Here is a 25776-nt window from a genome sequence, read left to right as displayed (position 1 = left end):
GAAGTAGTGGTGTCAAGTGGTAGTTAATAGTGCTCACTTTGTTTTCTATGAGAGAAAATGTGTGTGTAAAAGGATAAACGTCTTTTAAGTAACTAATAAAAGTATTACAGGAAGTGAAAATATTTATTAAATGAGCTAAGCTCTACTTTTATGAAAGCCACAAGGCTGCTTACTTTACCAAATATTTTAGTGCTTAATTTTAAAGCAGCTTTTTGGTGAAAAAAAAAATATATATAATACCAAATCATCTTCAAAGAACATGTTAAATTATAATTGATGGCTAATATGATAATTTGAAATCTTATGTTAAATTTTCTAATTATTCCATTGAATTGTCAATTATTATTTTTTTATTAAAATAAATCTTTAAATGATTGTAATTATTAAAAAAAAATGTTGAAACAAATTTTTTATTGGTTGAAATGTTAACGGGAAGGACCCACCATTAAAATTAATTAAAAATAAATTTAACATTGATGTCAAATTTGACTCCTAAGAATATCTTCAAAGGAGATGTCAAATTTTAAACATAAATTTTGAATTTGACAACCTATGTAGCATTTTGACATTTTTCAAAGTTTTGCCCTTCTGCCCGATATGTTAAATTAAATTATTATTTTATTACTTTATTTTCTTTTCATAATATATTTCAAAATTTTACATATATAGATAATTGATAATAAAAATTCATATTATTTAACAATGGAATACAAATACAAATAATTTAACAAAAGTACAAGAAGCCGCAATTTAGCACTAACCCTAAAACACCTACACCAAAATATCTTCAAGAACTAGCAGCCGCTGCCGCCACTGAGATTAGCACCACCACAGCAGCCACCTCAACACGTGTGGAAAGAGACTCGGAGAGACCAACGGACGAGGATGGGGGCGGAACGCAGCATTTTCATTTGGTAGGGAAATAAGCGGCGCGGAACTTAGCAAGCAGAGGGGATATTAGAGTAAAGACATTGTAGGTGAACCAGTTGGTTCAAACAGGGGTTGGACACGCTAGGTGAAGAGGTGGGCAACGAAAAGAGGGATTGAGATGAGGATACCCAAACCCTTTTCACCCGAATCTCACTCTCTCTCTCTCTCTCTCTCTCTGTGTCTCACATCAAAGTCTGCAATTCTTTTGAACTTCAAAGTTCCGAACCTCTTGTCTACCACAAGCTCCAATCTCTCTCTCTCTCATCAAAGTCTGCAATTCTTTTGAACTTCAAAGTTCCAAACCTCTTGTCTTCCACAAGCTCCAATGTCACGGATTTCCATAACCCAATTCCACCGAGCTCAGATCTGGACGCCGGCGAGGGATTGAAATTGAAGTCACCGGAGAAGAGAGGGAATGGGAGTGGTCCGGAGTGAGAGTAGTTCGCCGGAGAAGAAACGGAGTGAGGGGTTGCTGGAGGAAGACAGAGCGTTTGGTTAGGAGAATCAGAAGTGTTTGATTGAGTTTCACTTAACAGGTGGAATAATTTTATTGGGCCACACAATTGTTGAAGGCAAGTATTATCCCCGTCAATTATTGAAGACAAGAAGTGTATGGCTGAAACTAGCGACAGAACTCTCCCATTATTGAATTCACGCAGTTAACACCGACCAGGAAATTAATGGAGTATTAGGTGGCATAGTCTTCCGAGTCTCTTGTCCTTTTTCATCTCTCATTTGCTATACATCTATATATACATCAGAAGTGTGGTCACTCTAAGTGCACCGAGTGGGAATTTACTTAAGCTCATTGGTAATAGCTGCAGCTTACTTATTTTTGAAGATTGCCACTACTCGATCGAGCAGAGTGAGTGAGTTATATTGTTTTGTTTCATTATTTTCTTAATTAATCGACCTAATATCACTTTGGATAATTGATTACATTTGCAGATTAAACATGGCAGTTACAGTTGTTTCAAGTGTAATTGCTAATCTTAAAGTTCTTAGTCATGATAATTATGAAGATTGGAGTTTCCACCTTAAAACCTACTTGTTGGCTGAAGATCTTTGGGAGGTTGTGGAAGAGACCTTTGAACCTCCTAGACAAGAAGATGGTGAAGCGGAATTTAAGGTTTGGAGGAAGAATAATGCCAAGGTTTTACATGCAATCCATACTTGTTGCGGGGATGATACTCATTTTATTATCCGGGGCATTAGCTCGGCCAGAGTCGCCTGGGATACTTTGGCTGAAAAGTTGAAGCCGGCCGATCAAGCCTTGGAAAACACAGGTATGTGTACGCACGTACTACATGTCTCCTTTCCAAGTAAATTCCAATATTATAACTATTAAGTTTAGTTTTCTTCTTTTAATAAAGTCACCGTGCGTGATCGATGCAGAGGATGTGCCTTTGATGGCACATGAAGAGCTGAATACCGGTCTGACGCGGAATGAGGGTACGTACGTAGTAATATTATGTGATATCTACTGCAGCATGTATGACTCTCCATTGTTTCGTTTAATTTTATTTGATTCAGTTCTCTTTTATTTCAACATTATGTATAATTTTTCCCCAAATTCTTGACGTTTAGTTAACAAACAATAAATAATATTACTTGACAGAGTATTATAAAGCTAACGGCGACTTCAACGAGTTCCCCCACCATCAACCCTTGATTGATGCTGTTGCAAAAGGTGACTGGAGTTCTGCAAAGAAGTATCTTACTATGCATCCCGACGCAATCAGAGAAAGAGGTTCACTATCAGGCTTGACAGCTCTTCACATGGCAGTTTCAATGGAAAACGAATATATGGCGAAAGAAGTAGTAGAGTGGATGACAGAGGAAGACTTGGAAATAGAAGACGCTAATGGTGTCACAGCTATAGCTTTAGCTACGCTCATAGGACCCGAAGTGGCTAGATGCATAATCGAGAAGAACAAGAGATTACTCTGCATACCCTGCAATCTCCAGAATATGATCCCACTGATCATGGCTTGTCATGGCGGCCACTGGGGATTGGCTCGCTATCTCTATTCAGTTACTCCATTGGAAGCTTTGACGTCGACCCAAGATAACTGTCGGACTGGTGCTGATCTTATTTCCCACTGTTTTAGCTCCAAAGAACTGGGTACATAAATGTTTTAGATACAATATTCGCACACATTTTCTGACACACTCTAACTAAGGTGGACTGTTTCATTATTTATAGAACTCACCTGTACTTGCGAATGTGTTTAAATAGCATGTTCCCTAACAAATATTGCTTGCTTACTTTTTTCATGTATATAATTCTTCTTTTTACCCTATTGTAGATATTGCATTGGATTTAATTCAGCGTTGTCCAAACTTGGCCTTTGCCACAAACTCTACTGGGAAAACACTTTTACAAGAATTGGCTTGTATGCCCTCTCTCTTTTTAAGTGGAACACGTCTCAGATTCTGGCAACAATGGATCTATAACAGTTAGTAACTTCATTCTTTACTCTATGATGAATTTTATACTTTATTAATTTCTCTGTCCCTCTAGTTGGGTGGGCGTGGGTCGGTTTTTCAATAAGATATTTCCTAAATGTTATACATAGAAGGAGACTTGCACACGATTCCTGCAATCTGATTTATCTCAAAACCTGATATTTTATATATATATATATATATATTATTAAAACAATAAAATGCATTCTATGTCTGGATGGAGATTTCTAAGTCAAAAAGTGTTTTGAGAAAGACTAAAATTCAGTAGAGAAGTCTAAATAGAGTTTGTGATAAACCAGTTTCCTTGTATGACTTGGCTATTTATAGTGGAAGAGATTCATAAATTGTCTACTAGTAGGCCGTAGTGGGCTTAGGCAAGTCAATGAGTCTCCCTTCCCGCTTAGATACATGTAGGTTATGAAGCCCAATGATCACATGTCCTCAACATCATCCAATTTGTATTGTCCACGTGTTTGATTCAAAAGTTAATCACACGTAAGGGGCTGTGTGATGAAGTGAAGGTAAAAAGTCTCACATTGATAAAAAGAGAAACCTTGCAATAACTTATAAGGGGTTGAATTACTCCTTATATTGCCAATTAATTTTATGATTGAACCTCAATTTTATATAGGGTTGAGGTGCACGGGGTCGACAACCATGTCCCTCGAAGAAAAACAAAATGTTTGCTAGCTTGCTTAGCGAGAATCGGGGGTTAGGGCCTGATAGTTGTGGGCATATGCCGGTCCTTAGAGGGTTGGTCTGCTTAACCCACTTAGAGTGGAGATGGTGGTTTCTCACGATATCGGAGGTAGTTCCGTCAAATTCAGTTTATATTTCACTTGACACGCTATGATTGGGCATGATTAATTTGTATCCACACTATGTTTTTCTTCACTAGTGTAAGTCAAGAAATAGTAACAATGCCCCAAAACCTAAATGGCTCTTATGTTTGTCTTCACCGGTAAGTGCCTTGCATACAAATAGACAAATAAGACAAACATGTATTTGATGTACTCATATACAAACATGTTTCAAGTTCGAGTTCACAGATCCCTCAATTGTTTCACAGGTTTTTTTTAACGTGAGATGCGATGAGTTCTATAGCGGCACAGCTTCAATATGTGGTGTTTAAGGTTACGAGTTAAATTAGAATTTTGGTTTTGGGTCTTGCTCAAATATTATAGTGTAAGTTATTTTCCTTCTTATTTTTAGTATCTAAAAGTAAGTGTTAAAAAATTTAATGTGTACTTCTATCGTCATCAGTGTCCATTAATCATTTATTTTGGGTATGCACCTTAACTTCTCTTTTCACAGACATAAATATTTATACAGTAAAAGAAAAGGTTTAATGTGTCCAGACCCTAGACTAAAAAAAAGTTCTATATATTGACTAGAGGCATGTGTTTATTTTTTTGATAGGTATACACATACGACATGCTTCTGGGATCCGTGATGTTCGTATAGATGTTCAAAAACAAGCCAATGACCCGGTTAATGATCAAAGGGATCTCATAATTCGCTCAGGTATGTAATATCCATGTAAGATGGAACTATGCATTTTTTTTCCCAGTACCCTATATAGTAAAACGAGAGTTATGTCCTCAGGCGCATCTTTTACTTTGTTATAGATCATACCTAATTAACAAATTCTTTGAATAGCTAATGCAAAAACATTTTGTATTTGCGATGTAGTTATGGCTTCACTGCGAGGGCTCGTCTCAACTGTCCGTAAACTTTTCGGTAATGCTTCTTGTCAATCTTTTCATTCAAGTTTTACTCTAACATTTATCCAGTCATCGCTTAGAACTTCTTTTGGTCGTACTTTTGAAACTTAATGATTAATTATTTTTCTATGCCAACCTAGGAATCGATCACATGTACAAAATGAAACAGATCCATGTTCAATCCCTTGAAGTTTTACAAGGCATGTGCAAAATGACAGAAGGTGTAAGCCTTAAACAAATGCAAGGAAGTTCCGTACAAACAGCACTCTTCAAAGCTGTTGAACACGGGAATGATGAGTTTCTTCGTCAGCTGTTTACAGCAAATATCCTAGCCTTAGGGATATATGATGAAAATGCAAAGGGCATGTTTCAGTTTTCCATTGAATGCCGTCAAGAAAAAGTCTATAACTTTTTCCATGAATTTATCCGAATCATGAATGTTCGTACTGAATCCAGAGTAGATAAGTTCAACAATACTTTACTGCATTCAGCAGCGAGGTTATCCCCACCTGCACAGCTTAAACATATCCAATGTGCAGCACTGCAGATGCAAAGAGAATTACAATGGTTTAAGGTTAGAATCTCTCTCTCTCTCTCTCTCTCTCTCTCTCTCTCTCTCTCTCTCTCTCTCTCTCTCTCTATATATATATATATATATTTATTTATTTATTTATTTATTTCTCATCGATAGCGAGTTTAAGATCTAATTATGACTGACTTAGTATAAATGTGAACCCACCACTACCAAAACCTATATAACCACCACCAACACCAATACCTTTATATATATATATATATGAGTATTACAAACTTAAGTGACTAAAATGTGGCCTCATTCAAACCGATATGGGAGTATTCTATTTAAAAACCACCTCTCTTCTTAGGGCGTGAATTAAAAGGAACATAGCTTAGTACAAAATGGAGATAATTTCTATTTATAATTGGCCGAAATTGGAACCAAAATTTTATAAACAATATTACAATTTTAAGCTAGACTAAATGGATGAGGGTTTAGATTTAAGACATAGTGAGTTAAAGAAAAATGAGTTTATGTCCAAAGCAATCCACAAGGTCTGTAAATTAATAGGTTTTACTGTATAAAGTTCTAGCCACGTGGTCAATCGGTATATTACTTGATTATTTGGAAACTATACCAAATAAAACTTGATTATTTGTGACAGCAATTTGCACTCTCAAATAGGAAACAACCAAATTAAAAATGAAATCACAAAAATGAAATTTTGATTACTGTTACGAACTCAGAATGTTAGGTTACTTGGGATTAGATTTGAGCATATACATTCAAGGTCAAAGGGCATACATCAAGGATTTGTAAGAGTACAAAAGTATTAATTACTTGGGGTTAGATTTGAGTGCCTTTGAAGAAAATAAATTAAAGAAAATTTAAGTTTCTTCTATTCACTGAAATGCAGGAGGTGGAGAAACTTGTACCTTCCAAGTTTCTTGAAGTTGTTAACCATCCAGATGGCATGACCGCCCGCGATCTATTTACTAAGAACCACAAGGAATTGGCAAACGAAGGTGAAAGATCAATGAAAGCAACTGCAACTTCTTGTACGGTTGTAGCTGCTCTTATTGTTACAATCATGTTTATTGCAGTATTTTCAGTTCCTGGTGGGAGCAAAGCAGGCTTTCCCATCTTCCTAAATAAAAGGATATTTATGGTCTTTATAGTTGCGGATGTCTTTTCACTTTTTTCTTCCACAACTTCAGTCGTGACATTTTTAGGAATTCTTAACTCGCGTTATGCTGAAGATGATTTTCTTAAATCATTGCCAACAAAGATGATGATAGGCCTTTTCACCCTCTTCTCCTCTATCGTTACCATGATGATCGCGTTTTCTTCAACCCTTTTTCTTATGCTGGAAGCAAAAAAGTGGATAGTGTATCCGATGATTTTACTTGCTAGTGTTCCGGTTGTCTCCTTTGTATGGATGCAATTTTCTCTTCTTGTTGAGATCTTCATTTCTACTTACGGAGGTGGAATATTTTTGATCAACAAAAAAAGCAAACCTTGGTCTTTCAGTTCGTCTTAAATTGTACTCATTTTGCGTTGATATTTGCTTCTGTCACTTTTGAGGAAGTTTTTAGGATTTGTATAATGAATAATGATAGAGGATTTTTGCACTCTTTATGTTTTTGGGCCTAAAGCATGTATAATGTATGTGTTCCGGATTCTGTCACTTTTGAGTAAATCATACTTTTAGAATCTCATTTATAGCTTGATTTCTTATTATTTTAAATAGATTGAACTTTGCATATTTGAGCATCAACTAAACTACTTTGATCCTCCTTCCAAATCTAAACCATTTTACATTCATCCTCGTCAATCATTGGGAAAATTCTACATAAGTGTAATTGTACCTACAGTATTATACCTAGACTAATCCATTGCCTCTAAATATGTAATATACCTAAACTAATGCACTTAATAAGAAAATACTGTACCTACACTATGTACCTAGACTAATATACAATGCATGACTTTGCCATACGAATGAAAAAAAATAAAAATAATTCATAACACTTGAAGCACAATTGATGTTTTGACATATTTATGACGTTAATTGCTTTTTCCTTGTTTGGCAAGCTAAATCGGATAAATGGTCCCCGTAATGATATAGTATTCGGAAAATATCCCCTGTAGTAAACAAATTAAGAAATAAACCCTTATGGTGAGGACGGTTAGAAATTGAATCCTAAGTTAAAATTTATGTTAAGTATCGTTAATATGCTGCCAGTGAGTCTAACATGCAAGGTTAAATTAATCACCTTTCATTTGTTAACCCATTCCACGTCTTTCTCTTTCACATTGGCAAAACGGAGAACTCTCATTTCGCCTCCTCAGATAACCCACATCTCAACTTTCACAGATTTGCAGGCGTGTAGAACGATTTTGACTGCAAATTTTGTCTCTCTGATGCTTTCTTCTGTTTATATTTCTTTGATTTATTTTTGGGCAAGAGAAATTTGAGTTCAAAACCCAATCATAATTCGGTGGGGATTCTTCCAACTGAACTCATTAAAACCCAAAACAAAGAAACAATAAAAACCCAATTAATCAAATGACTCAAACAATTCAAGTTGTAAGAAAAACAAACAAAGCCAAATTACATGAAATTGGTTCTGGATGAATCGGTGAGCTAAAATGGGAAGGAAGGCCCATTGTTTTTAATCCGGGGCTCAATTCCTAGTAGTCTCTATCACCAGGGTTCAATTCTCACTTTTTTTCACTATATGGGCTATATTTCGAATACTCTATTGTCATAGAAACCTTGCATCTGATTAAGCCTTGTTTTATGAAAAGAAAATACGATAAGGACATTGTTTACAAAATCCTTGGCAGAATTTTAGGGATGAATTGGATGATTGAATGGTGCAATGGGCATCTATATTCATAAACTGTTTCCATCAAAGTATCTGCTTGCAAAGGTCGTGACTGAAAAACACTCAGACGTTGCATTGTTTCATGTAGGAACGATGAAAAATACCAAACTAGTTAAGTGCTAAATGCTCTTGGGCCTTTCTTGAACGAGAAGAAATCTAGTTTGGTGTTGTCTTTGTAGGAATAATAAGCTAACTTGTAGAAGTCGATGAAGAAATAATTGATGGGCTAACACCACAGTTTACTCCTCACTAAATTTGATCCTTTATTTTAAAGTTTCAAACAATGAAATCTTTAGTTATCCCTCAAGGATCAACTCCATCGGATGTTGGAATTAACACCCTTAAAGGGAGAAATTTTTTCATCTATCCGGAATACAAGTTAATACATTATGAATACTAGATAAATATACATTTTTCGCATCTCTCTCCTTATATTATAACATGTGATGTACCGATTTATATTCTGAGTATATTACAAAATCTAAACCCACGAAGAGTCTTCCAATACTTCTGGATTTTTTTAAAAATTGGTCATGCACAAGACCTCTTGTGACATGTCCAATTTGAAACGGGTCGAAGTTAAGTTAGGCCTTTCCTAAAAAGTCGAAATGGGTCGAAGCCCACCTCGTTTTCCAACGAAAACAAAGGGAGTTTTAACGAAAAACCCACGGTATTGTTCACTTTAATAAAAAACCACATTTTTACACTAAAAAGTCAAACCTGGTACCATTCACTTTATTCTTTATTTTGTCCCTATCGTTAAAACTCAAAGTTTTCAAATCATTTTCATTAGTTTTCCTAAAAAAAAATACAGGTAAAACTCTGCAAGTCCAAGACTCCATGCTCCACCTTGTTAACCACACTCCCTTTACGTCTGATTCTCTCTCTCTCTCTCTCTCTCTCTCTCTCTCGCTCGCGCGCTTTGGTACGTAAAAAGGTAAAAACTTTTCATTAACTTCCCCACAAACCATAATCTTACAGTTTTACTGACTGGCCTGTGCTATGTTCTTCTCATTTCTCCGATCACCCTCCATCTAATTCATTGTTTCCTGTCGTTAATTAACTAAAGATTCCAACTTTTGTCTTGCATTATTGTTTTGGTTAGTTCCCAGAAAAGAAAACGCTTGAATTTGATATTGTATGAGCTTGGTTATCCCATAAGGTGTGTCCTTTTTGCTTCCAGTTTTGTATTTGAGCTGAATATGTTTGGTTTTTGGAACCCTAGGGCGATGGCCCGAAGCCTAACGCTCACGAATTACGGCTGCTAGCTCGTTGGAAATACTTTACTAGGTCAAGGTACGTTTTTTAACTACAAGCTTTACAATGTATAATTGAACTTTTGTATTGGCAGTCCCTGAATTCAATAGCTTTTGCTTAATTTAGTGTTCCGTTCGAAATTGGAAATGATGAGCCCAGTTTCATTGTTTGAGAAAATTAGTATGGCATTCGGCTCTTTCGCAGTAATGGCGACTTTTGTTATTGTTTTGTTTAATCCAGGTATTAAGGTTTGCTTAAAATTTAGTCCGCTTCAGTTATTAGTTTTTAGTATTGACGGGTATGATGGATGGGAACAATCGAAACTTTTTCAAGAAACGCCCTAATATAGTTTAAAGGAAGAGGGGGTTACAACAACTATAAGAAAGGAAAGTGGAATGATTCAAGCCGTAAGTAACCTTCAGAGGATTATCAGTTGCTCAACACTGTGTATCGTATTCTCTGCCCTTGTAAAAAGGTCTGTGGTGGTATTGGGAGGGGTGGCAACATAGTCAAAGCCCTTAGAGGAGATCCCCGGCAAAGATTATTTCTGATTCTGTTCTTGGCTCAGATGAGAGAGTAATTATTATCTATAGCTCTCCAACAAAAATTTCAAGCAAACAAAATAACCATGAAAATTTAGCACAGGGAAATGAAATGGAGCCGCATTGTGCTGCCCAGGATGCTCTGTTGAAAGTTCATGACAGGATTGTAGAGGAAGATCGTTTTGGTGGAGTTACATTTGATGATGACAACGAGAACAGTGTTGTTACCACAAGACTTCTAGTTCCAAACAATATGGTAGGTTGTCCTTCCTGCAGATCAGCTTCCAACTTGTGTTATGGATACTGATGAATTGGTGCTGGTACTCTTTCTATTTTTGTGCTCCTTGCATGTTCTCTAACATAGGAAATAATGTTCCAAAAGAAGATTTTATATGATGTAGATGGGATTAGACTTTTGATTGAGCTAATAGAGCAAATCTTATGACGTCGTATGAGATCATCTGTTGATTCAAGTGAAATTTTTTTCAAACTTATTTTTGTGTTAGAAATGATTTTTGTTGTTTTTAATTTAATATGCGTTCCCAGCTGTGTATGTTATTATTGGGAAATTTATTGGTGCTCAAAATATAGACCCTAAATATGTCTATGTATACAAATGAAGGTCCAGTGGTCCACGTATGCAATCACTGTGTGCCAGCGAAGTCTGCTGCTGGAAACTTGTGGGTGTATTGAGATTTTTCTTGTCTTCTTTTTACATTTGTAAAAGCATATGATTTTGTAGCTTGGTCACTTTCAATCTCCAAACATGCTTATATGAAACTCACATGAAAAATTCTTTGTTATTTGTTTTTTGGTGCCTATATTAACTTTCAACATAAGTGAGATATCTGCAAAACCAAATGTGACAAAGAGGGCACTTTATGAAGTGTCTAATCTACCGCATCAGAATCCTAGGAAGGACAAGCCTCCTTCAGGCTTTCCTATGCCTTTCCTTTCACCTAGAAATCCAATGTTGTCTAATCGGGCTCCTTCCCACACTATGTCGCCAATGCCATGGACAGGAGGATATGAAAACCGTTCTGGATTTGTCCGGGGTGGTTTTAATGGTTTTCCTCCTGGACATGGGGGTGCAGCTCTAGCTCTAGCTGAGTTTTCATGAAAATTATGTGTTCAGCTGGGAAATTTGGTGGGTTATTGGCAAGGGCGGTTTACAACTGGAAACAGGAGCCAGTATTCATGCTCAGGATGCATCAAAGGATTCAGAAGAAAGTGTCATTCACGTCTCTGCTTTTGAGGTATGCTATTTTGTGATGTACAGCCATTTCCTGTCTTTAACTTCTTTTCATATTGGCTTAGAAGTGTTATTGGCATGGACAACGTACCGTGCACCAACTGTTTGCTGGTGCCTGTGGATCAAGAATATGCTAGCAGTGGATCAGCTTGCTCATTTTTTTTCAGGCTTTGTGGAATCCCAGATCACAAACCATTGAGACAATTGTTGAGCTTCAGAACAGCATAAGTGAATTCTCCGATAAAGGCATAATCACTATTAGGCTTCTTGTACTTGGATGCCTCCTTGGACAAGGAGGTAAGTTATAAATGAGACGAGAAGGAGAACCCAGGCTAATATTCGTGTTTACTCGAAGGATGATAGGCCAACTTTTTGGCTTATCTTGGTTTGAGTATTGATTTGATTGCCTTCGTTTTGCAGTTAGTTTTTAGTTGATTTTTTTCATGAGATTGACAACTTTTTTTTCTTTTATACTTATATATTTTATGTAGAGTTTATTGTAAACTGAAAGGTCACAAATTACTCAAGAGTTTAAATAATAAACTGCCTTGAAGTTGTTAATCATGTCTTAAATAGTGTAACAAGGTTTCCCAGGAGAACCAGTGGTAGAATTGAACTTTCTAGATATGTGAACACCATGAGCATCACTGTCGATATTTTTTATGAGGAATATTTTGTATGTATTATGGATTAATAAAGCATTCTGATTAGTAGCTGAACTTCTCACACACATAGGCATTTGTAAGAAAGGAAAAGAAAAGACAAATTAAGAATTGATGGTAATATCTGAACATCAAGATTTCCATTTTCAGATGAGAGGTCACTTCTTCAAGCGTATCCAGCCCCGATTGATCATGATGATGGGCCAACCCCAATTGATCGTGAAGCTAGGCCAGAGCTCGCAATGGAAGAAGGGCTCAATGCAGGTAGTATAAATATATACCTTGATCCCTCATAAATTAAGATATTGCGGGGGAAAGTTAGCAGTTAACAAAGTTAAAATAAAAGATGGCATGCAGGACATGAGAGCAATGCAAACGATATCCATGCAACTTTCGTCAAATATGCGAAGTCTAATGATTGGGATAAAGCGATCCAGTTTCTTCACGACCATCCCTAGGTAGGAAGTGAAAGAATTTCAAGTGGCGGTACAGCTCTTCACTACGCAGTATAGAACAGTTGGTCGAGTTAATGGCAAAGGAAGATTTGGAAATTCAAGACACATTCGGTTCCACAGCTCTGTATCTTTTAATAACATTTCGTCAAAACACTGCACGTTAATTGGGGAAGATTGCCTTGGCAGGTCAACTGGCTCGGCACCACTCCGGCTGATACGGAAAAGCTAGTTGTTTGTGATACAACGAAGGTGGTAAAGGTCTATTCTGTTGCATAGATTAAAGCTGCACAATCAATGACTGGCAAACTCGCTCCTGGATATATATCTGAAAACTTGTTCACTGTTTTGCATATTTTGCCTTGAAAGATGCAATCTTGAAAATGAGTTCATTGTCACGGTGACGTAAAATGTTTAATATAAGAATGTGGAGAGGATTTTACAGGCGTCAAAGTGAGTAGATGAAATTGAAGACATTGAACACATTCAATTTTCATACCAATTTTTTACATGGGTAAATATAATAATGACATGACAGAATCTCTACTTTTCAAAGTACTTGGCTAATTCTTACACGTCTCACAATTAAAAAGAGGAGGATGTACTTAAGGACCTTTACCCAAAAAACCTACAAGTTCAAGACCATCCATGCAATGAATTAACTGTGAAATTGTCACCGAATTGGAAGTTCTATGTAGTGGCAGATCCAGGATTTTAGATTCAGGGAGTCCCAATAATAAAGATAAAAAAAATTATAGTGAAAAATATCATCTCCACGCAACTATTGATTTCCCATTTTGTTGCGAAGTAGACCCTTGATATTCATAGCAAAAAATGTCATTTCCATTGAAGCAGTTGCAACCCGGTAAAACCAAAGCCCACTGAATAAGCAAATATACATATGCAAATATTTGCTGCAACCCTTTCTTCCACCATTTTTTTAGCAAGATTGCTAATCCTTTTAACTGAGAAAAATCATTATCAAAATGCATAAAATAAATATAAATATTAAGTTTTTTTTAAGGGAGAATATAATATCAAGTTGAGGAAGGGATGGGGTGGGATTGTAGGGGGACGTGATAGGGGTTTGAGGTTTTTTTTTTTTTATTTTTTTTTATTTTTTAATTTTTATTTTTATGATACAAAGGTAAAATTCATTAGTTACCAAAAAAACTTTACAAAATAAAGACCCAAGAAAGTAACACAAAGAAAAAGTGGGCCCTGAAAACAAGAAAACAAGCAACACGCCAACCATCTCACCAAAAGCCTAAGCAAAATATTATGCCCACAAACAAATAGCAAAAATCGAACAAAACCAAACAATTGGCCTAAATGAGCTTTATGGGCCAAGTCTTAAAACAGAAAAAAAAATATTTCTTCCTCGCGCGGCCGTCTTCTCCAAGAAGACGCCGCAACTGCAGCTACACTAGCTGTCATCTTCGAGTACGAGGGATCCCCAGAAAATTTCAAAGCACGATTTAGGTTCTCCGAAGGGTCCTGGGACCTCCCAGGTCCCTTTTTAGATCCGCCACTGATTGTATGTTTATATCCGATTTATGGTAATTTTACCTTCCGGCACAACGCCTCTAGTTGTCTTCGCTTAGAGTTTGTCAATTGGGGAAACAATGGCTCGTTATCTCTATTCTGTCATTCCACGCAAAACACTGCACGTTACCGATGCCTCTTAACTGATTTCTCTCGGCTTTCGTTACAAACGATTTGGTAAGAAAGGGAATTGACTGACTTTCAAACATGACCAATTATTAATGTTGACACCCTAGCTATATCTTCTTTTGCCCGTGTGTGATCTTTTTGGTTACATATTTTATCTGCATACTTAAACTGTTGTTTTCACACTTCTATTATATATAAATATTGCGTGAGATTTGATTTAGCGTTACACACATAACTAGCCATGGCTAAAGATCACAACGGAGAATTCCTCATAGTAACATTGGCCAGTGACCGTTTTGCATTCAAAAGTGGAAGCCGACTCAATTTCTAGGAAAAGTTGATTTATTACGGTTAGTTCAACACTGCTTTTTATTTTCTCCAGTGTTCTTAAACGCGGTCTGAGCGGTCGCCTAGGCGCTGGGCATTGGGCCACTGCCACGATTATTTCAAAAACGTTAAGGAAATCGGCATGGGTATTAGGCGGTGCCTAGGCGTTGGGCTAAGCGGCCTCCGCGGCAGTTTTGTTAAAATTTTCCATCTCACTACACCACGATGGCGACGAAAGAGAAATCTAGAGAGCGTGAAGGAAGAGCAAACATGAGAGAGATATGTAGAAGGAATCAGAATAACAGTGCAATTGTAGGAAAAAAACGAGAACTTTGACCTGGAAGCCCATATTTCTTCGCCGGAGAGGATTTCTTTGCTGTGCTTGAGGAAATTGACTGGACTCATGATTAGGTTTTGGAAAATTATACAGAGCAAGAAGATGGAAATTAGGCGGAGAGATGGGGAATCAGGCCGAGCAATCGAAGAAGAATGAAGGGAGAGGAAACGAGAAACCTAATTAGGTGGAGAAAGGGAATCGGGCGGAGCAATCGAAGAAAGAAGGGAGAATTTACAGAGGAAAAATGGAAAAAAAAAGAAGAAGAACAAGAAGAGGAAGAGCAAACATGAGAGAGATATGTAAAAGGAATCAGAATAACAGTGCAATTGTTGGAAAAAAACGAGAACTTTGACCTGGAAGCCCATATTTCTTCGCCGGAGAGGATTTCTTTGCTGTGCTTGAGGAAATTGACTGGACTCATTATTAGGTTTTGGAAAATTATATAGAGCAAGAAGATGGAAATTAGGCAGAGAGATGGGGAATCAGGCCGAGCAATCGAAGAAGAATGAAGGGAGAGGAAACGAGAAACTTAATTAGGTGGAGAAAAGGAATCGGGCAGAGCAATCGAAGAAAGAAGGGAGAATTTACAGAGGAAAAATGGAAAAAAAAAAAGAAGAAGAAGAAGACTGGACTCATGATTAGGTTTTGGAAAATTATACAGAGCAAGAAGATGGAAATTAGGCGGAGAGATGGGGAATCAGGCCGAGCAATCGAAGAAGAATGAAGGGAGAGGAAACGAGAAACTTAATTAGGTGGAGAAAGGGAATCGGGCGGAGCAATCGAAGAAAGAAGGGAGAATTTACAGAGGAAAAATGGAAAAAAAGAAGAAGAAGAAGAAGAAGAAGAAGAGGGAACGAAAAGAAGACGAAGAGGATGAGGAAAAGGAAAGAATAAAAAAAAATAGAATATTCCTGTTTTCAGGGCGTCAAAATGGACTCCTTAGTTTGGGACTCTGTGACTGTCTTGGTTGATGTGAGGCATGGGTTTTGGCTGATGTGAGGCATGGGAACTAGGGTTGGAGGGAAGGGGTCACACCACACACGTGGTGCTTTATGAAATGGGAAAGTATGCATATGCACATTTTCAAAATTCTTTTTATTATGAGCCACCTAACCGGATTTTTACTTTTAATCTTTAAAAATTAGATATAGTCATTTAAAATGTCTTAAGTTATATGGTATGTATGCTTAATATATTTTTAAATTCTGGACTTGCTAGATATTTTATTTGCATTTTATCATTATTTTATTATCTTATTTATGTATTTCATACAAGTATAATTTTTTGTAAGTGTCAATATGCAATTATTTACAAGATATACAAGAAATTTACCTAAATCCGTCTAGACCACCTAGGCGCCCGCCTAGACACCACCTAGCCGCCTAGGTGCTAGGCGCTACCCCAGTGCCTGACTAGCGTCTAGCATTTTTTAGAACCTTGATTTTCTCCTCATATTTTCAGTTTTTAAAATTACCTATTACCCTCCACAATAAAAGTCCTTTAGCTGTACTTCGTTTGGAAAAAAATAAAAGGGTTTATAAACTTTAATCCTTAAAGAAATTAAGATTTAATAAAAACCTGGTGTTAGATTGGATATTGGTTTTAGTCCATTAATGTGTACTTAATTCAAATTCATATTATATTTTTGTTATAATGTTTAATAGATATCTTATTTAATGTCATTACATTACATTAAATTTTAAATTTATTATTATACACATTTTAATTCATTAATTTTATTTAGCTTCCTCTAATTAGTGTACCTAAACGTCCATATCTTAATATATTTTTTCTAAATTAGTGTACCAAAATATTCATACCTAAATATATTGTACTACCTAAATGTATTGTACGTAGTTAATTAGTGGCACGTAAGAAAATATGCAAAATCATAAGTGTACCGAAAATTTCATACCTAAATATATAATATTAAACTAAGGTACCAAAATATTGGTACCTAAATATACTATATATTATAAACTAGTGTACCGAAGTGTCCATACCTAAACATATTATACTAACCTAATGTACCGAAATGTTCGTACCTAAAAAAATTGTAATTAATTGGTGGCACATAAGAAAATATGCAAAAACATAAGAGTACCGAAAAATCTCTACGAAAATATTTTCTTATATAGGAGACTTACCATAATGAGAATTAAAATTTATAATATTTTCATAAATTTTAATTTATGAACACCAAAAAATTATAAATAAAAAGAGAGACATTGCATACACATGATGGCATTAAATAGTGTCTAGGGATTAAAATCAATTTTTAATCTTGTATAAGACATTTTTCTAAACTTCATCTTATTTAAGGATTAATATCTAATTTTCTAAAAAAATAAAATCAACACACTTTGTAATTAGTGTTACATTTCCACATGTTTGCTCAAACGAAAATCAATGTTTGATGACTAGGGACTAAAATTAATGTTTGATGACTGGTTTATTACTTAAAGGTTGACAAACGTGCTTATTCTTATTTGTGACACATTATTTAGTTTGTAAATTTAGTCTTCGTAGCATTACCCTTATTTCTATAGCAAATTTACCCCTCAAGTGACTAATAACATAATCAAAATCTCCCAACTGTGATGTTATTTCTAAAGCATTTAAAGAACACAATATTGTAAATCATCGGATCAATTGTAGAATAACACAATCCCCTGTGGATCCATTATGTGGGGATCCTAGGGATCCCCACATCTCAACTGTTTATTGTGAATCGTGCGGTCAAAAATCATTTTATTTTTATTATTTTAAATTAAATACAAATAGTACCTGACTAAATCTGGCCGCATAATATACGATGAACGGTTGAGATGTGAGAATTCCTAGGATCCCCACATAATGGATCCAGAGGTGATCCGTGTTCATTGTAGAAGTACTACATGAGTACATAACATAAAAACTTGCTTCAGAGGAACATTTAATTGAATTATGATTGGGCTTGTGTTCTTATTCTGATAGGTATACGCATAAAACGTCTTTCTCCCATCAACAAAGATAATGGTATAAATGTTGAAAAACTTAAAAATGACCAGAGTGATCAAGGTCATCTCTGCGACCAGAAAGAGAATCAAAAGCATCTCATTTCTTCAGGTATGTTACATGTGTGAAGTCCGATTTGGTTTTTGTTAACATGGTTAGTTGCTCCATAATGGTACTATAAAATAGATGTGAACATCTTTATCCCATATATGTACTTCCTGCTTGGCTATAGGTTTTTTTCACCGAGTCTCCGCCCACTACGACACCCACCACGATCTCGACCCCCCACGCCAGCGACCAAACACTGCTAGTAGTAAACTGCAATCCTACTCGTCGCTGACCAAGCCTCATCTTTCTAAAAATTAAATTCTAAATCTTAACAGTATAGTAGACCTAATCGAATTCGACCCACCATACTCTCACTATAATAGATTAGCATTTCATGTTTATCATGAAATTACAGTTTCAAGTTTACCATCCTAGTTGCAGGCACACCGACTACATCTTTACAATTTCATGAATTTTACAGTACCCAACCAAGAATCCTCTTGTTATCAAGGGCAATTGCAAAGCCCCACTTATTTGAAATTGACAAGCGTAGATGGAGCCGAGAGGCTTTTGGTGACGGCAAGTAAGAGTAGGTAAGGGTAGCTGCTAGTGCATGGGGTTCAAATATGCAAAGATGGGATAAAGACTAGGATGCATGGACACGGACACGGATACGGCGATACGATACGATACGATACGGGGACACATCAAATTTCTAAAAATGAAGACACGATACGTCAAGGATACGGTAATTAAAAATATATATAAATAAATAAATATATCTAAAATATTATAAAATAAACATTCAAATTTATTACTCAAGTTTAAATTTATTTCAATAAACTCCTAACAGTTAGAAAGATAGTCCATCCAACAAGCAATTAGTCTTCAAACTTGAAAAATTAAAATGAAAATCCAAACGAAAATTAAAAAAAGCAAAGTCTCATTCAACTTCCACATTCATGATGTCTCCTCCAGTAACTAAAGTAGTCTCCAATGACGGTTCATCAAGTGAAAGGTTAGCTATTTCAAGCATCCCGACACTTTCTTCACCCAAGTTTTCAAAGCCATCTCCTCCAACATCCCACAATTGAGTAATACCTTCCTTGTAGGTTGAGCTATTCCTTGATAAAAGACGAAGATTATTATGCACAAATACCAAATCCTCAGCTCTTTGTGGTGTAATCTTGTTCCTTCTTAAAGAGTGAACAAAACTATAAGTGCTCCAATTTCTTTCACAACAAGAGGAGGAACAAGGTTGTCCAAGTAGCTTCAACGCTATGGATTGGAGACTAGGTGTAGAAGCTCCATGGACAATCCACCACATCACTGGTTCCAAATGAAATCTATCATTCATAGAATCAATAGCTCCAAAGTCATTCAAGCACATAGAGAAAGAGGCATACTCCACATTGATATTTCTTCTAATTTCCTCATTGGAAAAGTATCTCTCAAAGCACTTTTTCCTTTCAATTGTAAGTTCAACATCTCGGTGTGGAGCAAGACGACTAGGATATTCTTGGAACCATTCTGAACTATAATACCTAAAATAAAAGAAATAACAGTTTAAAAATGTACTCATAAAGCTAAAAATTAATCTAGAAGAATTTATAAGTAAGTTAGCAAAATCATTACCTTGGATTTAATGAATGTGCCAAACAATGAAGTGGTGTGCTACTTTTAGTCCATCGCTCCAATAAAATGCGATACACCGCATCAAAAAAGTTGTTTTTTTCATGTAATGCCTTGCGCTCATTCCTGTATATAGCAGCTTTCACCTTTTCAATCATAGCATCCCACCACTCATACACCAAGTGAAGACAAGGTTTATCTGTGTCAGCCATTCTAATAACCTCATATATTGGAGCTGTAAAGAAAAGAATATAATCAATCTTCTCCCAAAAATCCTCATCCAATATCTTTTGCTTCACCATCATTGCTTTAACCAAATCATCTTCTTTGTACAAAGCCCAATTCGGGCTAATCACCATTTGTTGTAAACCTTCCTTTATTTCCTTCAATCTTCTAAGCATCACAAGTGTGGAAGCAAATCTGAAAAATTTAAAAATTAGGACAACTTATAATTAAATAAGGAAAAAAAAAAAGTGGAGAAAACAAACCTTGTTTCGGCAATGGAAAGTAACTTTAGTTTGCAATGTTCATTAAACATGGACAATCTCATGCTATGGTTCATAATAAAATTTTTTATGGACCAAGCATCACTAGCAATAGTTGAAATCCAATTGCAGTCATCGTAGGAAACTTCTGTTTGTTTCGGAGTACATATACTCTTCAAAGCAAGATTAAGAGTGTGAACAACACAGGGTGTCCAAAAGATATGGGGATAGTGGGCCTCAATAAGTAACCCAGCAGCTTTACAAACAGGGGCATTATCAGTGATCACTTGAACAACATTTTCATGACCAATTTCTTTAATAGCTTCTGTAAGAAAGTTGGCAATACAATGCTTGTCTTTGTATTCACCTTCACAATTAATTGCTCTCAAGAACATTGGCCCACTTTCACAAGCTGCCATAATATTAATAAGTGGTCTCCTTTGAGCATCTGTCCACCCATCACTACAAACACTTACACCTTTAGTGCTCCATGTGCGCTTGATTGGTTGGAGGCACCGCTCAATGACACTCTTCTCTTGTTGCAGAAGAGTAGTTCTCAGTGCGTTGTAACCTGGTGGAACATACCCTGAAAGTGTAGAAGCACGAACATATGAGTTCCGATAGTGCGGATTTCTTGCAAGGTTAAATGATAAGCCACCTGTATAAAACATCCTTGCAACTTCGGCATCACATTGATCTCGAGCCTCCTTGTTAAAAGCTTTACTGAGAGGCCCACTTATTCCCTTTCTCTTCTTTGGATCAAGATTTGCTTCAGGTAGATCATAACAGAATGAACCAGTATTGGGCAACGAAACATGTTTAGGAGCAGAACTCTTCAACTTGTATTCACACTCTCGAACTAACTTATTCATTTCCGCAAGAGTTTCATCAGTAACCTTGTTGCAAGGCGCGATCCCATTTCCAGACATTTTTAACAAATGAAACTTGACCCTAGAGTAGGATCCTTTATAAGTTTTTTGACAATAATTGCACTCAAATTTAGTATTTCCTCCTCCTCTATTTCCCACTTTTTCGAGCTTTTTGACATACTTCCACAGCGGAGCATTATAATTTTCAACAATCTCATCCAGATTAACATTATCAGGGTGATTCATTTTCCTAAATTAACAAACATATAAACAATAAAAGTCAATTCATCATATAATCGTATAGACAAAGACTAATACATGAAAAATTTATATTAACTTAAGAAATAAAAAATGCATCATGAAAGCATATACATAAAATATTATAATCTAAATATCTAGAACACTGTATTCCCAATTTACATAACAGATTAAACTAAATATCATGAAAGTACAATAATATCTAGAACAATGTATTATAATCTAAATATCATGAAAGGCTATTCCAATAGAAAAATGTTGGCGTAAGGATATACGGAGGTCATTTTTATTATATTATATACAAAAAGCAAAAGAATATAAGCACAAGCTTTGAGTGCTTCCACAGACAGTGCCAGGAAGCTGCATTCATTGAACTACTATATTAATTTAATATATTATATACAAAAAGCAAAAGCCCTTTTTCCAATCTACACATTGAATCAGTCCTTTTAACTTCGAAATTAAAAACAGGAAATCAAGCTTTCCTTTCAGCTGCAGATCCGGGTTCTGTTTCTGGGAACCAGATTAAGCTTCAAAATTACCATAGTGAAAACGAAGTCGAAAGCTCTTACCAGCAGTTGCAGACGGAGACTATGGAGACGACGAAGCAGTTGGACGGAAACGACGAAGCAGTTGGACGGAGACGACGGAGCAGTTGCAGGCAACAAGTCTGATTTCTGAATTCTGATTCCTGAGGTTCAAGTGAAGAAAAATAGGTAAATCATTATTTTATACCCAAAATCGTTTTGGGTTTTAGCCAAACAATCGTTTCAGTTTAGCTAATTGGAATCAATCACGATTCTGTGCGGATTTCTTGATTTATTTTTTATTTTTTTTCTTCTGATTATCCTCTGATTTAGTTGGATTATCCTCTGATTTAGTTGAAAACGTATCTGAAAAGTGTGATACGCGTATCTCGACAGTATGATACGCGTATCTCATTAATAAATAACGTATCCCTTCATTCCGATACGTATCGGGCTCGTATCCACACGTATCCTATGCGTATCCGTATCCCTGCGTGTCAGATACGGGATACGATGGCTGTTACCCGTGTCCATGCATCATAGGATAAAGATGATAATTTTTGGCTGGCAAAAAGATGGGATTGCATGCACGTGGGATGATCTGAAGATAATATTCTTAGGTTCGGCAGCTTTGGTACTCAAGGGTCAGGCAAACAAGTTTACAACGTCGTCATCAAGCGTATTAGCTTTATAAATACAGAGCATTAACAACGTAGAAAGCCTAAGAATGATGCTAGGCAGTGATGACCAATCGCATATTAACCAAGCATGATGATCCTTAAAGTTCGTATGGACATACCTAAGTAGCAAGGATCACCTATTGCAGATTAACTACGTACAACTTTATGGTTGCCCATAGCTGATTAATGAAGCGACAACCCTTAAATAGTATGGTCCCACAATGCAGATTAACCAAACAGGACCATTCATGTACCACACTGCTACGTGGTGCAAACTCAATGCCACATCACCCCACAATACTAGTTAGCGATCCTCTACTGTCCCTTACAGTTGACAATCAGTTAAAACATAACATAGGTATACACTAGCACACATTTCAATAAAACTATTTGTAAATCCATGTTATATCCACGCATAATATAACAACAAGGTTTTCATGGGTGATAACCATATCAAAGAAAATATTAAAGTCACCCACCTGAATTCTTTTCTATTCCAGATTCACCACCACCGCTCCAATGAATCTCTTACAGTATACAATACTGACTTATCTAAAAGACACTAGACGCTAGTCAGGTGGCGGGTTGGAGCCTACCGCCTAGGCGGCTAGGCAGGGTCTAGACAGGCACCTAGGCGGACTAGGCGAATTTAAGTAAATCTATTATATTTCGTGTAAATAAATGTCTGTTTATACTCAACATATATAATTTCATCATAAACTAAAAAATAAAATGACATATGTATTATGAAGTATTGGAACATAATGAAAACATGGGGAACAAGCAATAGTGTGTGCTCATTTAAGTATTCAACAAGTCTCTTTCAATTTATTGAAAAAAATTAAATGCCAAGTGAAAGTTATTTATTTTTTGTCTAAGTGAGTCGCAACCTAGGCAGGTGCCTAGGTGGTCTAGACGGGCGCCGCAATTGGTCTAGACGCCATTTCTTAATTTTCAAACGTCTAAGCATTAATTGGGATGATGACTAGCCGCCTAGCGCCTAGGTGAGAATTTTTAGAATAATGTTTACATGTAAATCAAGACGACATGCCCATAAAGACAAGTTGACTAAGCTACCTCAACTATCTAACAACAACATATTACAAGTTGACAACACTCAATGTCATCATAGATGTTCGGAAAGCGAGTCAAAACAATTTCTTTTATTTATTTATTTTTAATTTTTGTTTTGTTTTTTACTCTAAATAAAACGAAAATATAAAAACCAAGTTCGAATTGTTTTCCCTTCCCCCAAACTTAAAATCGACATTGTCCGCAATGTTGTGAGATAAACTAGCATTTAGAATGGACAAACAAATAATAGGGAAAAGAAAGAACAATTTAACAACCTAACAAAACAAATTAAATGAAAACAAAAGTAAAAGAGAAAGTAGAGAGACTTAGCTGGATAGATGTAATCATTAATCTCCATAAGAATTAAACCATCAAGCTCTCCATCTTCGAATTAAGTTGAAGATGGCGGATCATTAAAATGGGAGAAAACATCAATTTTATTCTTGTTCACGAATCTCTTGTTCCACCACCCTTCATCTTTGGCGATTGAACTTGATTTTCCTTCATTAGCCAACCAGTGGTTGCTAGAAGGCCTTTTGGAAGACTCAATAAGAAGAGAGAACAAATCTTCATAAACAAAGTCAATCATGTAACATTTACTAGTCTCTTGTAGATCTTGACTTGCTCCAAATACTTTAAATTCAGTTGCCTCATCGCCAACGCGCATAGTAAGAGTGCCTTTCTCAACGTCAATCAATGTATGTGCAGTGGCCAAGAATGGATGACCCAATATGATTGGAACTTCCCTATCTTCCTCCATATCTAAAATCAAGAAATCAGTAGGGAGAATTAATTTGTCAACCCGGATTAAAACATCCTCAATAGTTCCTCTTAGGTATTTGATTGATCGATCTACAAGTTGCAAAGAAACCGATGTTAGCTTCAAATCCCTTAAACCTAAATTTTTAAAAATGGAGAAAGGCATTAGATTAACACTTGCACCCAAACCACACAAAGATTTATCAAAATGATAATTTCCAATAGTGCAAGGTATAGTAAAACTCCCTGGATCTTTTAGTTTAGGAGGTAACTTTCTCAACAAAACTGCCTTACTTCTTTAGTTAATGCAAATTTCTCATGTTCCTAAAACTTTCTTTTGTGAGTACAACAATCCTTTAAAAATTTAGCATAAGATGGAATCTGCTTAATAGCATCAAATAAAGGAATATTGATTTCTGCTTTCCAAAGAGTTTCAAAAATATCAAGTAAGTGTTGTTCTTTCTTTTGCTTGACTAACCTTTGAGGGAAGGGTGGCAAGTGGCAATATCACCTTCTCCTTCTCACTTACCTTCTTGGAAGCCATTGCTTTTGTTGGTGATGCACCCACAACTTCAGACTCTGGTTCTTTATCGTCTAGTACTCCCACTTTGTTGTCAACAACTTTACCGCTCCTCAGGACTGTAATGGCTTTAAGCTCATCTTAACCTCTAGGGTTAGGTATAGTTTGTGATGGGAACTCTACTTTCTTTCTTTCACTCAATTCTTTAGCCATTTGACCCATCTGTGCTTCTAACTTTTGAATAGCTTGACCTTGTTGGCTACTTGTTTGTTGTTGCTGTTGCAAAAGCTGAAGTACAGTGCTCTCAAAATCTAGCTTCTTTTGTTTTTGAGTCTGTTGTTGCACTTTTGATTGAGCTTGAAAGTTGCTCCCTTGTGCGTAATTCATTTGTTGCTCTGGTGGATTCTGAATATTCTGCCCATTTCTCTATGCAAGACTGGGGTGATTTCTCCATCCTTGATTGTATGTATTGGAGAATGGATTGTTCTTTGGATGGTAATTTCCTTGTCCCACATAATTTGCATGCTCCTGATTTGTAAAAGAAGACATAAGACATGTTTCAGTTGTATGATCAGAATGAGAACAAATAGCGCATACCTCAGTTCTTAAAGCTTGTTTGCCGCTAAGGGAAGATATGGCTTTAACAAGCATGTCAATCTTTGTATTCATGGCTGCCATCTTTGCGTGCACACCATCATTGGTATTAATTTCATAAACTCCTTGTCTCCTTGTGGTGCTTCTTCCTCTCATTGAGAATTGTTGTGAATTCTCACTCAACTTTTCGAACATTTCATTGGCTTCTTCATCACTTTTTTTCAGCAGGATCCCATTGCAAGCTGAATCAACAATAGTTTTATTAGTATCATTTAAACCCTTACAAAAAGCTTGTACCT

At 36.1% G+C, this 25776-nt stretch overlaps 1 protein-coding gene and 1 pseudogene across 5 annotated transcripts; both read left to right on the top strand.

Moving 5' to 3' along the window:
- The first annotated feature begins 682 nt into the window (after window positions 1-682).
- On the top strand, window positions 683-7358 carry LOC103935347. 5 transcript variants are annotated; one of them, XM_048579094.1, is made up of 9 exons: window positions 683-1795; window positions 1879-2216; window positions 2326-2382; window positions 2549-3013; window positions 3240-3389; window positions 4819-4923; window positions 5092-5139; window positions 5264-5697; window positions 6557-7358. In XM_048579094.1, exons 2-9 carry the CDS (start codon window positions 1886-1888, stop codon window positions 7178-7180), a joined length of 2214 nt encoding a protein of 737 aa, XP_048435051.1. In that variant the 5' UTR covers window positions 683-1795; window positions 1879-1885; the 3' UTR covers window positions 7181-7358. The 5 variants fall into 5 exon arrangements, with proteins under 5 accessions (XP_048435051.1, XP_018500033.2, XP_048435050.1 ...); XM_018644517.2 differs by having other exon boundaries at window positions 686-1741; window positions 2549-3055; XM_048579093.1 differs by having other exon boundaries at window positions 686-1799; window positions 2549-3055.
- Window positions 7359-9928: 2570 nt separating this feature from the next.
- On the top strand, window positions 9929-13070 carry LOC103935359 (annotated as a pseudogene).
- The last annotated feature ends 12706 nt before the right edge of the window (window positions 13071-25776 follow it).

Source organism: the organism of the source record quoted next, unplaced genomic scaffold (assembly GCF_019419815.1).
Source record: "Pyrus x bretschneideri cultivar Hongxiangsu unplaced genomic scaffold, Pyrus_bretschneideri_v1 Contig13, whole genome shotgun sequence".
NCBI classification, from domain to species: domain Eukaryota; kingdom Viridiplantae; phylum Streptophyta; class Magnoliopsida; order Rosales; family Rosaceae; genus Pyrus; species Pyrus x bretschneideri.
The sequence above is the reverse complement of the archived record's forward strand: the minus strand, read 5'-3'. Positions and strand labels throughout refer to the sequence as shown.